The sequence below is a fragment of the Puntigrus tetrazona genome, chromosome 7 (genome assembly GCF_018831695.1).
Source record: "Puntigrus tetrazona isolate hp1 chromosome 7, ASM1883169v1, whole genome shotgun sequence".
In the NCBI taxonomy this organism is placed as follows: domain Eukaryota; kingdom Metazoa; phylum Chordata; class Actinopteri; order Cypriniformes; family Cyprinidae; genus Puntigrus; species Puntigrus tetrazona.
The window spans coordinates 41,624,265-41,639,546 of NC_056705.1; the positions used below are offsets into that span (position 1 = coordinate 41,624,265).

General features: G+C 41.2%; 2 protein-coding genes across 2 annotated transcripts in view; one reads left to right on the forward strand and one right to left on the reverse strand.

Annotated features, from left to right (window-relative positions):
• Positions 1-15,282, forward strand: part of LOC122348901 (receptor-type tyrosine-protein phosphatase S) — an 819,186-nt gene that overhangs the window by 744,361 nt on the left and 59,543 nt on the right.
• LOC122348861 (receptor-type tyrosine-protein phosphatase delta-like) overlaps positions 1-15,282 on the reverse strand; it is a 54,175-nt gene that overhangs the window by 35,161 nt on the left and 3,732 nt on the right. The window contains 12 exon segments of the mRNA XM_043244749.1: positions 43-630; positions 3,270-3,387; positions 3,896-3,922; positions 5,360-5,553; positions 6,406-6,580; positions 6,582-6,712; positions 8,089-8,233; positions 8,357-8,502; positions 8,997-9,578; positions 10,893-11,162; positions 13,539-13,550; positions 15,029-15,139. Coding sequence (XP_043100684.1) covers positions 43-630; positions 3,270-3,387; positions 3,896-3,922; positions 5,360-5,553; positions 6,406-6,580; positions 6,582-6,712; positions 8,089-8,233; positions 8,357-8,502; positions 8,997-9,578; positions 10,893-11,162; positions 13,539-13,550; positions 15,029-15,139 — 2,499 coding nt within the window.

The following is a 15,282-nucleotide window of genomic DNA, read 5'->3' on the forward strand; positions in this document are numbered from 1 at the left end:
AAGAAGGCAAACGGGGCCGAGAGGGTGTTGAGAGCCTCCTACCTTGGTTGATAGGTTGTGTTCTGAACTGGACGCTAGGACTGTAAGGACCGGGGCCCTTACTGGTGAAGGCACACATTTTAATATCGTACGTGGTGTCTGCTTTAAGGCCGTCTAGGGTGACGGTGGACTCTGGTGCGGTGATGAACAGTTCTGAGGGGCTACGAGGGCTGTTGATGTCTTTGTACTGAAGGGCATATTTGATAACGGCTCCGTTGCGCTCGGCTAACACCACAGGCTGCCAGGTGACCTGGATGGTGGTGGTTGTGCTGCTTTGGGCTACAATGCCTTGTGGGTAACCGGCAGGTGTGTCCTCGGGAGTGGTGATCTCCTTCACCGTCTCCTCTCCGAATCCCACCCTGTTGCGGGCCGAGAGGCGGAAGGTGTAGGACGCACCCTTGTGGATCTCTTTGGTGGTGTAGTGGTTCTCTCGCTCGGAGAACTCGATGATGGTCAAGGGCTCCACGTCCTTGCGGCCAAAGCGGAGCCGATAGCCTTGCAGTGGGCCGTAGGTGTTGGTCGGTGGGTGCCACTGCAGTAATGCCGTGCCCATGTTTGTCGGACTCACCATGAGACGAGGTTTTTCCGGAACTGAGAACAGACACATGATACAGAGAAACGTACAGCAGTTTAGAGAAGGGTGATCGGTATTGAATCATATAAACCAAATTCTGATGCTTGGCCAGGACCCTTTGGTGTTAAATAAGAAACCCTTGACGTCAATATAACAGGCAAATACAAGAAGTCACAATTTATTTAAAGGGGTCATATGACGTAACTTCACATTTTCTTTTCTCTTTGGAGTGTTGATTAGATAAGATCCCTAAAGTTGCCAAGATTAAAGTGTCAAAAGCAAAGAGATCTTCTTCATAAAGTGTCTAAAAACGTCTATTTACACCCATCTACACACAAACATTTGCTCAAAGAAGCGGAGCTATTCTTCTGTCTGTAGTGTTGCTGAGGGCGCCATGTTCTGGAGATGCTATGTTTCGTCGTGAAAGTGATACTACTTTGTGTTTCCAAAAGAGAACACGACTAGAAATCAGTGTTAAGTTGTGTTTGTAACACTTCACCTGTTCTGGAACACACAAATATTAGAGTGTGTTCAGACTGATTCCTGAATCTAAGCTGATCACGAATGCAGACATGGTTTACGATGCAGACATTATGTTTAGTTTAAACACAACATAACAAATTTACAAAATAATCTTCTTTTTAGCAACATCATGTGACCCCTTTAGAAAGTAGTAGTATTCCAAGTCCAAGGCAAAACGATTGATTTGTGAGAGGAATAGACGATCGCTGTGAAGCCCTGATTCTATGCAGCAGTTCGTGCGCAAATTCTGCTGAAAGAAGTTTTCTCAGCCTTGGTTGTGAAGCGCTATTGACTCTCGTTTAACTTGTGACCATTTGCTACAGGAGTATCTTTTTAAATAAAATGTGAGTGCGTTAACGGAGAGGGATCATTTTCTGAGATGAAATCCTTATTTTTTACTCTTTTCTTTGCATAAAGCATATGGCTTCAGAAGGACAGGTTTTTATAGCCAGTTTGCAATAAATAGATGACTGCATTTATATTTGCTGTGTTTTATTTCATTTAAAAGCCGGGAGGTTTAGAATTAGGTGCGCCAATGAAAGTAGACATTTTCTATTTTTTACAAATGCGTGTAAGCCATTAAATCAAGGCACACAAATGAAAGGAATGGAGGACCCTGCAGGTTAAAAAGTGATGCTGAAGGGTCCTGACCAAGCTTCAATACGTGACGAGTTGGGAGTGAAAATGTATAATATCACAATATGTGTCAATTCATAATATCAAGATGGAGCACAATATAGATAACTTTGCTGGAAATACAACTGTCATAATTTGGATAACATTACAATTTTACCTTATGATATCACAGCAATAACTAATGCTAGATTAACTAATCCCAAAAAATTGAAAAGTTGACAGAATATGAGTGATTTCATAATAACAAGAAATGCACAGAACCAACCACTTGGATACTTCTATATCAGCACAAAAAACTATACCTAATCCAGGTTTAATGAAGACAAGTGAACATGTCATGTCATATTTATTTCTATAGTGTTTTATAAAATACAGATTGTTTGAAAGCGGTTTCAACGCAATAAAGAAGAAAATCAGTGTAAATTATGACATCAATTATGAAGCTAATTTAGTTTCAGCTCTTAACCGTCTTCAGAAGTCAACGGTGTCATTATTCAGCTCAATTCAAATTCAGCATCGATTCACTTCAGTTCCATAACAATGACTACAAAAGTGATTCATTCAAGAGTAGGGAGTAATTTTCTCTTTCTCTTTTTCTGTTTGGTTAGCATTAATGACAGACAACAGCAGGCATATTAGGATATTAAGACTCAATCAAGAGCACAAAAATGTTACCAAATGTTGCACTTGAGCAGTTTAAAATCGCTTGGAAATTACTTTAAGCTTGCGACAGCTTAAAATGCACGCAAACGCTACATTTACGTGATGATGCAGTGCTCCGATATCATCGTGCAATGTAACCAAACTTCGAATATTTCATCACATCTGCCTGTAAATCACCCACTCGTTCAAATCATTCAGCTTTTAAACTGTTAAAATGTAAATTAAAACACATCTTTTCTATGGAAAAAGATTGTCTTTAAATCAAAACAAAACTATGCAAGGAAAAATGCTGTGAAGTTGAAAGAAAAACCAGTTTCGACTCACGACGCAGCCAGCGATCCTCTTAATATTGCACTGCTGTATCTATTCTCCTAATTCTCTAGTCAAAAACCCTACGAGTTTGACAATTTGTAATGATACAATATCAAATAGAAATCAACAGTGATACTGTGCGCTTTTCACAGCCGTGCGCTCAAGGACAAAAGTGAAATAAAAGGCCTTTCAGGAGCTGAATAACAGCACAATTAGAGGTACAACAGAAAAGCGCCTGTACTTATAAGCGATTGTGCGTTTTGAGCTTTCAGTGATAATCGAGACGGTGCGTAGTATTCTTTTCTTTTGAAAAAGTCTATTTTGCCATTTTCCTGACAGATTTTTCCATTATTTCCTTAACCCCTGCGAGCATTTCAAAGTCAGAGTCGTAGGTGAGTGGAATTACAATCGCCGTCATCACCGCGAGGGCAATTACAGCCATTCAGTGCTAATGGCTGCAGGGGAGAAGAGCGAGCCTCTGAGTCCACAGCAACAGAGGCAGAAATGAGTCTGAAGAACCTACCGGCTCCGGTGGTGGTGACCAGCTTGGGTTTGCTGCGAGCTCCGTCACCTTTGGTGGTGTAAGCGGCGACCGTAACCGAATACGTGGTCTCAGCGTGCAGGTCGACGAGAACTAATTCCTGGGAAAAAACAGCGAAACAAAAACAAAACAGTCATTTTTAACAAAAAGCTTTCTAAACAGTTTTAAAAAAAAAGAATGTGTCACGAGCGTAAAACCGTAGAATAAAAGAAAAAGGCTAAATGGGTCTGTGCACATCAGATAGAATCGGTGCGCTTTGCTTCTCTTTGCTAAAAGCATAAATGTGTTGTTGCAGGTGCAAACACTCGTACATCTGTTCTTACCCTCACGCATCTGGATTATTACGGGAGCATTCAACATAATAAAGGCATCGTGACTTATTCTGGAATTATTTCATTTAAACCAATAAATTAGAAAAAAACCTACAGTTGGGCTATTTTTATAACAGCGTTATGAATGAACTTTTCTGTAAGTGTAGTTCTTAAACTGCACATGTATTGATTAACGCTGATTTTCGCGCGCATGCCGTTAAGCGGTGCTTGTGTACGTTTGCAAGCGATGCCTGATGAAACAAAGCGTGGAGCCGCAGGGTTGTGTGATGTACTCACGTGTTCGGCTGAATCACTGTACTCCCACTGAAGACCAGGCCAGAGAGCAGCGGGAGGAACAAGCAAACAGACAAACAAGAAAAGAAGTTCAATTACTTTGCTGCCGAAGACGCAGGAGAGTGTCAGATTATGTGCGTCTCTTCTGTTTGGGCGAGCGAGCGGATGCTGGGATGATGAATGATTCATAATTCTGGAGAATTCAAGCAGCGTGTCGTGTCTCGTTCCGCGCCGAGGTCAGGATGTGATGTGTCGTGTGAAATCAGACGGGCCGATCTCATCACGCTGTCCATTGTCTAACGTGAAGGCGCGTATAATCAAGCAGATAACAGGTCTATGTGCTGTGTGTGATTCATGGCACTTCATCATTAACCTCGCATGGGGAAATTAATGTCTAGGGACAGCCTTCGTGTCGTATGGATACGAAATAAAAGTTTAAATTAACCCGTGCATGTCATACGTGCATACTGTATCTTACAGTTATTAGTGAAAAATGACCCCTTGTGTCCTCATTAACTTACAGTTTGTGCTAATAAGAAGTTTGATGATGAGTAGCTGTGCTGTTCTAAGACATTAGTAAAAATCTTCAATTTCTTTCATTTTTAGCTGTCTTCACCGTGAAGCATACGTTTATCAAATTCTTCTATTATCAAATATTATCAAACATTCTTGTATTATCAAATATGCACATTTTAAATAATCTAAAATGAAACAAATATATGAATTATGCATCACGATAAGTGTACTCGTTGTAATATTCGAATGAAAACCATTAAATAGAATTTCTTTTAGAATTCTTTTTATATAATTGTATTTTTATAATATATAGTAAGCTGCCTTGCTAGTAATTAGAGCTATCATTCACGAATAATCATCCACAATAATTTAGCTTACATCATATATGTCTATATTTATTATGTATATACATAAACAGTGGTGCTAGTTTGGACCAGGTTAGAGTGAGGTACCTTTTTTTTATTTATTCATTCATTTAAAGGCAGCGATGTATGCTGTATGTATTTATTTATCTCTGCTTATTTAATTATTATTATTATTATTATGTCAAACTATTAACTGCATCCAAAATAAGTATTAATTATACTACAACATAAACATTTTCAAAATATATACTGTACGTGTGTATTTTTTGTGCTGTCAAACAATTAACCGCGATTACTCACATCCAAAATACGTTTTTGCTTAGATAATAAATGTGTGTTTGTGTGTTTTGTTTATATATGTTCTAGGAGAGCATCTTGGACCGCTCACAAGTCCTAAAGTTCACAATTGTGTTATTGCAGTCAGGTTTTCTTGCGACACACACACACACACACACACACACACACACACACACGGAATCAAACGAGCTGGCAGCTGGCTGTATGAACTGTGTCATAACCACAGAACTCATCAAAGCCTGTAAAGATTGACTTGAGAAGCAGTGCAGCTGTGCAGGTGGGTGCCTACCTGAGCGTCATCGATCAGGATGTCCTTGATGACAGGGTGCCCAACGGGTTCCCCATTAACCATCCTGACATAGTGCACCTGGTACCCACGGATCTGGCCGTGCTGCCTGCTCAGCACCGGCGACCGCCACAGCACTTTAACAGACGTGGAGTTGACAGCCTCCACCTCGACTTTACGAGGAGGGCCACTGGGCACTGAGAGAATTATGGGATAGAAGACAAAAAGGTCAAGCTCAAGACGACACCTCTCGTCCAGCTGGACGTCTCCCCTGAGAAAGCGGTGAAGCAGACAAAAATCTACAAAATGGTATTATATCATTAACAAGTACTGGATAACACTAATATCTCAACAATGGGAAGTCAAAAACCAAAAAAGAGAGAAAAAAACAAAAACAATCCCCAAAAACAGGTCACACAGCTGACCTAATTTTTTTCTGAAAAATGGGTTTAGTGGAGTCAAAATATGGAATAAAAACAAGCAAAAATAAGCCAAGAGGAGCGTTTCAGAGTTTTGAAGCACTCTAAAGGAGTTTGGCTATGATAGAGTGAAGACAAAAGGAAAAAACAAATGGAAAAATCTAAGAAAAATGTCATCAGCGTGGGACGTTTGAGAAAAAAAAAAGCCCCATTTCTGAAGATTCGCTGTAGATTTAGTCATCTTTTTTCGTGGTAATAAAACAAGTTTCACTCCATTAAAAAGCCATTTTATTTATCGTAATAAGAAAATGGGTGAAAAAAAAAACAGCAAGACATTTGGGATTGTTGGAAGTTTAAGGTCGTCAGAAGAACATGCCATGAACTTGCCATGAAAGCCTGGTCAAGGTAAAAGTTTGAAAAATTCTCTCGAAAATTCTCCCAAAAATTGTGAAACAAGGGGAGGGGATGCTGGTTCGGTGAAAGGTCACAAAAAATCCTGGTTAGTAAAGTTAGTGTAAAGAGAGGGGCGAGGGGTGTTAGGGTGCCTTGGGAAGAAGTCTGGCAGAAGTGGGGCGTGTTTTAAAGGTAGACATTAGCATAGGGTCACAGTGGCGTGTGGGTAAGACATACCATCCTCCTCGGTACGAACTAGCTGAGGTAAACTCTCAGGGCCTTCTCCTGCTTCAGTATGGCCTCTCACTGTCACGCGGTATTCCGTCCATTTCTCCAAGTTTTCCAACAGATAATGGTACTTTTCTGGCGGTATGTCCGAGACTTGACGCAACAAGGTATCATCGCTTTCGGTCTCCCACGCACTGGACAGTGTATTTGGTCATGATTCCGTTTTGGAGATCCAACGGGGGTGGTTTCCAACTTACCAGAATGCTGGTAGAACTGGGACTAGTACACTTGACTTCCTGGGGTGGAGCTGAGGGCTCTGATTGGAGGATCAGAGGATTGTGGGAGGAGCAGAATTGTCATTGAATCGGTTTGGAGAGGTTTTGGAGTTAGGTTGTATCCAGGTGAGGATCACAGGGTTGAGGTAAGAGGATTTTTTTGTTTTTGTGGTGGAGGTGGAGATGATGTTGATGGACAAACAAAACAAAAACAAAGGGAACATAAAATGGCATCAAATGAGGATGAATCACAAGGACTACATTTATTTAAACAAAAGTGATGATGTGATCATAAATTTAATGAAGCTTAAAAAGAAAAACAAAATGGGCAGAAATGTCACAGACTTCTATAAGGCGGTAGAAAAGAAAAAAACAAATTCACAGATTGTGCAGGTGGGACTGGTGCAGACCCTAAAACTAAAGAACCTACCTTCGTAATTCTACACATGTCACACCCCCCCTAAATATCCTAAAATCTGGGCTCAAATTTCAACTGCTCTCATTATACTTCTACAGCACTGTGAAATATCTCAACGAGCCGCCCTGTTTCCTCCAAGCAGTTACCATCAATCCAAAATTTCAAAGGTTGATGTGTCAGCTCTGTAAAAACTGGAAATGCATTGCTCACCAACCTTTCCGAGGCCTGTTGGTTTGAGGTAAAAGCCTGGTTGGTCCGAGAGCTCATGACTGACGTTTCTAGACTTGGACATGCAAACACTCTACCGCAAAAACAGCCCTCCAAGATACTTACCTGGCATGTACTCAGAGGACCTCAGATTTATTCAAATTATCTCAAATTGCGAGTATGAAGTGAAGCATAGTCAAGCTTATCAGCATTAATTATTCCTCAAATTAGGCACGATTAATGAAGGAGTTGATCTAAAGGTTTGGTTACAGTTCAACTTGAATGAGTGAAGAATAAATATGAGGTCTTTTGGGAATGCAATTCTCTTTTCTAGCTACGTATCATTGCATTTGAGCTTACAGCAAGGCTCCAGAGGGAACCTTTTCAAATTTGGTAAATCTTTCAAATGCAGTGTGGTATACAATAGCCAAAGTCAAAAACAAGGCAACCAGAAGCTGAACAACTGCAGCCAAACAGACAAATAATTCAGTCTCATTTCTTACTTGGCTAATATATGATGCCAAATTCAACAAAGTGACCTTGTCATTTGACTTCATTTTCCATAATTTGACTTTCATTCAAACAAAATGTGCACTAACATCGCCCTCGAGGCAGAAAACAGAAATGCCTCCATCTCTCAAAAATCTCTCAGTGTAAATCACTGTTCAAACAAATTCAGGATTACCTTAGCAAATGCTGCTAAGAAATGGAGGACTTCTGTTTTTTTATGTGCTGCGCCTGTTCTTGAACCGCTGTGTTGAGGAAAGACAGCAAAGACAGAAAGAGACCTACGTGTCTGAGGTGTTTCGGCTGAGATCTCATTGGTGTATGCGCCGATGCCATGTTTACTGCGAGCGGCCAGCTGAAACGTGTAGGTAGTGAATGGCTTCAGATCTTTCAGCAAATAGGTTGTGGTGGGCTCAAAGCTTACTCGTTTCTGAGGAGGGAACAAGAAAAAACAAAGGTTACAAGCCCAGGAAACAGAGTTTATACACTCAACCCGGGGCAATCAATTGTGGGACGAGTGAAGGCATTTGCCAACGTTTGATCATGTTCGGACCTCCTCTTTGTCATCTCCTTTCTTATAGAGCAGCTCGTATCCGACGATTTGATTGTCCTGGCCTGTCTGAGTCGGCGGGTTCCACGACAGCAAGATACTCGTCTCAGATTTGGCTTCGCCTTTGAAGTCCGTTGGTTGAGAGGGCACTATAAAAGGTTTATAACAAATAACAGAATTGTTAACAGAACATGATTTCCATTGCAGTCATTTCTCTTCATGTTTGTGAAATACAAGAATGGACAAGCTTAGTTTTCCTGAAGTAACCAAAGGTTGTGAACTGATTCATTTGTGACTCAGTTGTGGCTATGTGTATGAATAAAGCCCATCCAATAAGACTCTTTAGATTAAACACATCAACTGTTATAACATCATATTTATGATGAATGGCATTATATTATATTTTCTTATCTCCACCAAGTTACAAATTAAATCAGAAACTAAATCAAATGAAGCAATTCATTCCAAAATACACATTACAACATGAAACATCCAGCAAAAAGGAACCATAGTGTAACAAAATTATTCATCACATTATGACAAGCTTCTGTCTCCACCAAATATTATAATTAACATTAAAAACAAAGATAACTGCAAAGAGAAAACAACAAGAGCTGTTATTCTTGCCATTCTCAATACCCACCTCCTGTTTTGGCTATGATTTGTAAATCAGATGAGAGCGGTCCATCTCCTACAGAGGTGAAGGCCAGGACCTTAATGTAGTAAGTCTTATTGGGCGTCAGGCCCGGAATGGTGAGGAAGTTGGAAGTTCTTACAATCTGTTTCTCCCATTGGTTGACATGCTGGCTGGGATCGGTGGTATAGTAAACCCTGTAGCCAGTAATCTGTCCATTTGCCTCCTCAGGTTCATCCCAGTGGATGATGGCGGTCGTGGCACTTAGCATACGCCCTCGGACTTGCCGTGGAGCAGTACTCGGGGCCTGCTCTGCTGTTTTGGCCTCGATGGCATCGCTTGGAGGCCCACGTCCGATGTTATTCACTGCGACTACTCTGAACTGATAGTCAGAGTAAGGGCTTAGCCCGCCCACGCTGTATCGAGTGGTGGCAACTCCATCGATCTCTTTGAAAGAGTCCTCAGAGTTTTTGGGCTTGTGCTGGATGATGTAATAAGAAACAGGTTCGGGATTCCCAGAATCCCATGTGAGCGTGATGCTTGTTGCTGTGCGTTCCGTTACTTGGGGTACACCTGGTGGCTTCGGTAAAGCTGGAGCAATAATAAAAAAGCTTGTCAGTGAATTTCAATTACTTGGAAAATGGTAAATCCACTGTAATGATTTTCTTACGATTACTGGAGCAATATTAATGACTGTGGGGGCAAATCACTAAAATTAAATGGTGCCAGTTTTAGGTGCCCTGATTTGATGAAGGATATATCCAAAACCACAAATCTGCCAACTTGTCCCAGACGCGCCTCATGTCATTCCTTGAGGTGCATTTTTACAACAAGCCTAATTTAGTTGTAAAAACTAACATTTCAGCACTTTCAGTGCCTTGATTTGCACATGTTTAGTAAAGACAAGAGTGGTGGCACTGAAAATGGCACACATGCATGTATCAGGTCATATGAATAACTATTTTAAAACAGGTGTGAAATGGTTCTTGGTAACGCATTTTCAACAGTCCACTTTAGTGATAGTAAGTAACTTTTCACCTACATGTCAACTAACAGTCATTAGAATATTAGTAGACTGTCTACTGTCTACACCTTCTAACACTTTATTTTGATGTGTCCACAAACAACTTACTATCAGATATTCTTACTATCAGATAGTATTTGTCAACTTATTTTACTAACTCCTACTCTAACCGTCTACTCTAAGAGCTAGTCGACATGTAGTTACAAAGTTACTTATAGTTATCAGAACGCTCAAAGTAAAGTACAACTGCTTCTTCACCTGGTTTACAGGAAATGTCTTTGTTGTGTGTGCTATTGTATTGGTAAGCTAAGCTGTGTCGTATGGCTCTGTCATTAGCATTCACAAACCATGTGCTCTTCCCTTGGGATAGTAGCCGAAGGTCAAAGTGTCAGCTTGCTCTTCCAACACAGTAACAGTAGATGTGGGTTATAGCGCTGTTTGCTGCTAATGTAATACAGCAAAAAAGCTCAAGAGTCTTGACAGTACCTCCGTGATAAGGAGAAAACCAAGTTACCCCAGAGGTAAGAGAGACTCTGCGGTTTGTTTAGAACACATCTTAAATATTCCACGGGCTGTAATTTATTGCTTTAATTCAGAGCGCATTAGGTGAGGTTGGCGATAGGACAGATAATGTTTAGTCTTTGCGTGCTGTCTCTTGGGGCATATTATGACTAATGTGATTTTGTTATGTCTGCTGGAGACAAAGGCTTTGTGTGTGTGTGGATGTGAACAGCTGTAAGTGTGTCTGCCTGTTTGAGCGAACGAGTGTGCCAACGGTAGGAGCTTGTGGATTCATCTGCAGAATGTGATAAGACAGATCAAATAACAGGAGCTTGGTGCCGGTTGGAATGTTAAGTATGAGTCATCTTGTGGATTCTCACCTTTGACCGTAATCTGCGCGATCGCTTCTATAACGCCCAGCGTTGACATGGCGACACACGCAGTAGTTGGCCGACTGCGGACATCGGTGAGTTCCAGCACATTTCGCCCAATGGGCATGTCATCTTCAGGGGTCAAATCCTCTGACCCCAACATCCATTTAACATAGGGCATCGGCGACCCAACGGCCACACAGGTGATGTTAACGCTTCCACCGGGCATGATCTCATTGTCCGTCGGGGGAATGGAGAACCGGGGCGGAACCCGTCTCACTGCAAGAGAACACAAGCACTGGTAACTTCCAGCCAGACGTAGGCCAAAGGAACATTCGGGAACATTTAACAGGTGAGGAACTGACAACGATCTGGTGGATTTCACCGCTACACTGTTTCAAATGATTGAGATATAGCAGGATCCAACAGGAAACTACTGCACATGTACTGCACACAAACATTCCGCTTCCCTCCATTTGGACTGGGACACTGAAACAGACGCCATGCACAGGTGACCCACGCGTGACAGACAGACAGCAGCACACGGGGAACTGGAGGGCCACAGCATGCTGGAGTTGTGTGCGCTTGAACAACTTCGATGCTGCGCTTTCTTCCAGTTGATGTGAAGGAATGTGCCGGATCACATTGCCACATCACACACACGGCGACGAGCCCCACGGCAGGGCCGCCGCTAACTAACAACGGGTAGAGACTAGCTGTGACTGTTGCGCATCACTGCTATTCAAAAAGTGGACACACGTGTCAACATAAACGGTCTCAAACCGTGAATAAACAAGGGTGAAGACAACGGAAGGCTGAATCTGAAACGGAATCGAAATGAAAATGAACGGATGCAGCAAATTAATAGATGAATAAAAGATAAACCTCAATGCAAATGGGGCATGTGGGGGACATTCTTGAATCTGTCATGCAAACAGGCAAACTGCTTCCACAGGGAATCTTTGGGAATTAAAGAGAAATAGGGAACAAGAAGAGAGAAGAGGATGGGGGGAGGACTAGTAGAGTCAGATAACAGGAAATCAACAGGGCTATTAAAAGCAGGAGTCTCCAAGACAGAAAGAGAGAGAGAGAGAGAGAGAGAGAGAAAGAGAGAGAGACAGAGATACTATGTGCCAGCTCTTCAGAAGAGGGTTTTACGGGACAGCAGAAGGGTGGGAGAAGATTCGAGAGTCCAAAATAACTGAACCGATGTCAGTGTTACTGCTTACATACTGTCAGTCTCAGACGGCAGCGGCTGATGTATAATGCACACAGCAGTGGCAGGAGCTTTCTCAAAGCGACAGGCTCCGCCGGCTTTACGCAGCTTCTGGGAGTCAGTGTGCAGCGGTTTCTATCAGTCCTGCTACAATAAGCCCATCTGAGGACAACGAATCATTGGATTTGACAATGTTTATGGTAGGTTCATCATAACAAATCTTCGTGAGAGAGTTTTGCTCTTAAGACACTTACTGGCAGTAAACTAGATCAGTGTTTCTTAATCGTGCTTCTGAAGCACACAGACAGTACACATCTTCAGAGAACCAGCTAAAGGAGATCTTCAAAGCGTATACTGTTGACATGCTACTAGGAACAGGATTGGGAAATGCTGAACTAGAGGTCTATGATTAGAACATTACCTTCAGCTAAGGAGGGGTTCCTCAAATCTGGGCCCCGGAGGGCCACTGGTCTGCAGAGTTTAACTTTAAACCTAATGAGACATGAGAGCAAGCTAATTAAAATCTACAGAGTTACAGGTAGGTGAGTTTAATCAGGTTTGAGTTAAACTCTGCAAGCTCAGGTTTGAGGAACCTTGAACTGTGGTCAGGGTTTAATCCCATTTACTTGCTCCTGTTCATCACATCTCCTCCTGTTTACATGGACGGTTCTTGGCTTCAATGTTTAGTGAGGAGTTAAAGTCTCTTTAAGCCTTTAACCGCCAGAAATGGAAGGAGGAAAGATAAGAATTTCAACGACGTGTGGCATGCATTCGACCAGAGATGTCGCGCTTCTCTGGAGATGAAATCTCTAATTACACTGAACAGATTTTCAATCCTATTGCAATTAATTTCCAATTGAAACGCTGTTCCAGAAGACATGATGTTTTCCTTTCATCTGAATACTGCTCCATTTGTCGAGTCTTGAGAACAACGCCTACATGCATCAATTGGCGTTTATTAGCAGCTCGTTAGGTGGAAAGGAAAGAAAATATCTGATCTCACAGAGCTACGGAGCATGTCTCATCGCAGTTCATACCGTGGTGAAGGTCAGCGAACGAGAGCTTGTTTCTAGGTGTTAGGAAAGCATGTGTCGGTCAAAGTAACGAAGCAGGACCACTGACATGTGGGAGAAGACAGACAACTTCAGCATTGCACCATGCAAGCCCCCCGACAGACTGAGCACGTTTTGACTGACATGCACCACTTTTTGGTCAAGCAGTACAGTGGAGAGCAGGGCAATCGTTCAGACCACAACAAAAGGGAAAAGAAGGAAAAAAAAAACAGTCCAAAACATAAAACATAAGGAACCAAAAGCAGAATTTAATCATAGACACGCAAATGCAGCTACTTTTTTTTTTGTACTTTGGGAATTGTGACTAGCGTCTGTATCATTTGTTTTCTGAGTTTGAAGATGGTTAGAAAGAAAAAACACACCAACCTTCTCGGAGCTCTGAGGGATGTAGGGAATTGATGCGGAAACAAAATAAAATGAGGAGAAAAACAAGGGAAAATACAGAGAGAGTAAAACAGGCCACATTCAACCCAGAGAATTGCTGCTAGAGACAGAATGTCTAGGAAAAGAAAAGTGTGCTGCATTTTACAGGCCTTTTATTGCGCTGCCCATTAAACAGTATGACACAGGTCCAGTTATGAGCTTTACATGCCATCAGCAGGTACTGTGGTCTGGACTGACTTTCTTCTGCAGTTTTGATCATGCAGTATTTGACAAACACATTGGTTCTTCATGTAAACCGCATGACTGGGACCTGTGTATGAATATAGCCACACTTTTTAAAGCAGTGACGTGTTTGTTTGAGCAGCGCTGGACATCAGGCCACAAAGTTTATAAAATGGAACATATTTTGGCAGCAGTTTATGACAAATTAGAGGTTTAAAGTCAACGTGAAATCATAAGCACAGTTTTCTGACTATATTCACTGATGTGCTTGGTGGCTGATGACCAATATTAAGCAGGTGTTTTTTTGTTTGTTTGTTATTTAGGCCTACCATCCAGTCATTTCTTATATGCTGAAATCAAGAAAATCAAGCTCTTTTTATTGTATTGTTTTAAAATTAAGTAAAATAGGTTGCAAACCCAGTTTCATGTTGACTTTAATGTGCCAGATTATACATCTGTTCAATCATAAGTCAATATCAAATAACATTTTATATTTATACAGTGAAGTGATTCTTCAGTTAAGGGATCTTCTGACTAAACTGAATTGAATATTATCCAATTATATTAGGAAGTTTAAAAAGGTTAATTTCAAATAATGACCAATTAGGTTATTACATCTAATAGTTATTTTCCAATCATAATGTAAACATCTCTTTTCCAATATGACCATATATAAACCCAAACACACAATAATCGTGATTGAGCAATTCTGTTTTTGTAAAGAACACTTTATTTAATCATCCTAGTGTACAGAAGACTCCACTTAATAGAAGAATCATCCATATTCATTACATTACAGGCTTAAACTACATTTCAGATCAAAGATTGCACTGTATTTAAAAAAATAAGGTCATATCGACTACAATTTATCTAAAGTTTTGTTTTTTCTTTTGCTTCAAAATAAAGCTCCAAAAGAAAAGTCAAACAGTTGTATTCCATGTTTGGCAATAAACACAGAGCACTGAGACATTTGCTGTAGAGAGTAAAGAGGTTCAACTCAATCCATCATTCCTGTTATCTTACGAGTCAGTCGATTAAGTACACAACAAGCATTCAAGTCAATAAAGGTTAAGCTGAAATTAAACAGCAGACAGGCAGAAAATCAAGGCTGCAGCATTACGTTGTACTTACAAAAATGCTCACGCAACCAGAGGGACCCGAACAACAAAAATGACCTGCTATTCGGCTCAATTTTGTGTTTTTTGCATGTTCTTTTGTCAGCTTTGTTTACCGTCGTGAGCTGTTCCTACCTCTGACATACAGGTTGGCAGGTGCAGAATAGCGCGTGCCATCGTTGTTGGTCGCGACACATTCGTACTTCCCTTGGTCCGATTCATCGCTTTGTTCGATTTGCAGCGCTCCTACACAGTGGGAGAGAACACGAGCAGAGAAAGATAATTACAATAATAACACGAGCCATTAAACAACTTCCACTAAATCACATGCTAGGCCTATTTCTCTCTACGAATGGCATTATTTGTTCTGTTTAGACCGCCGTAAGGGT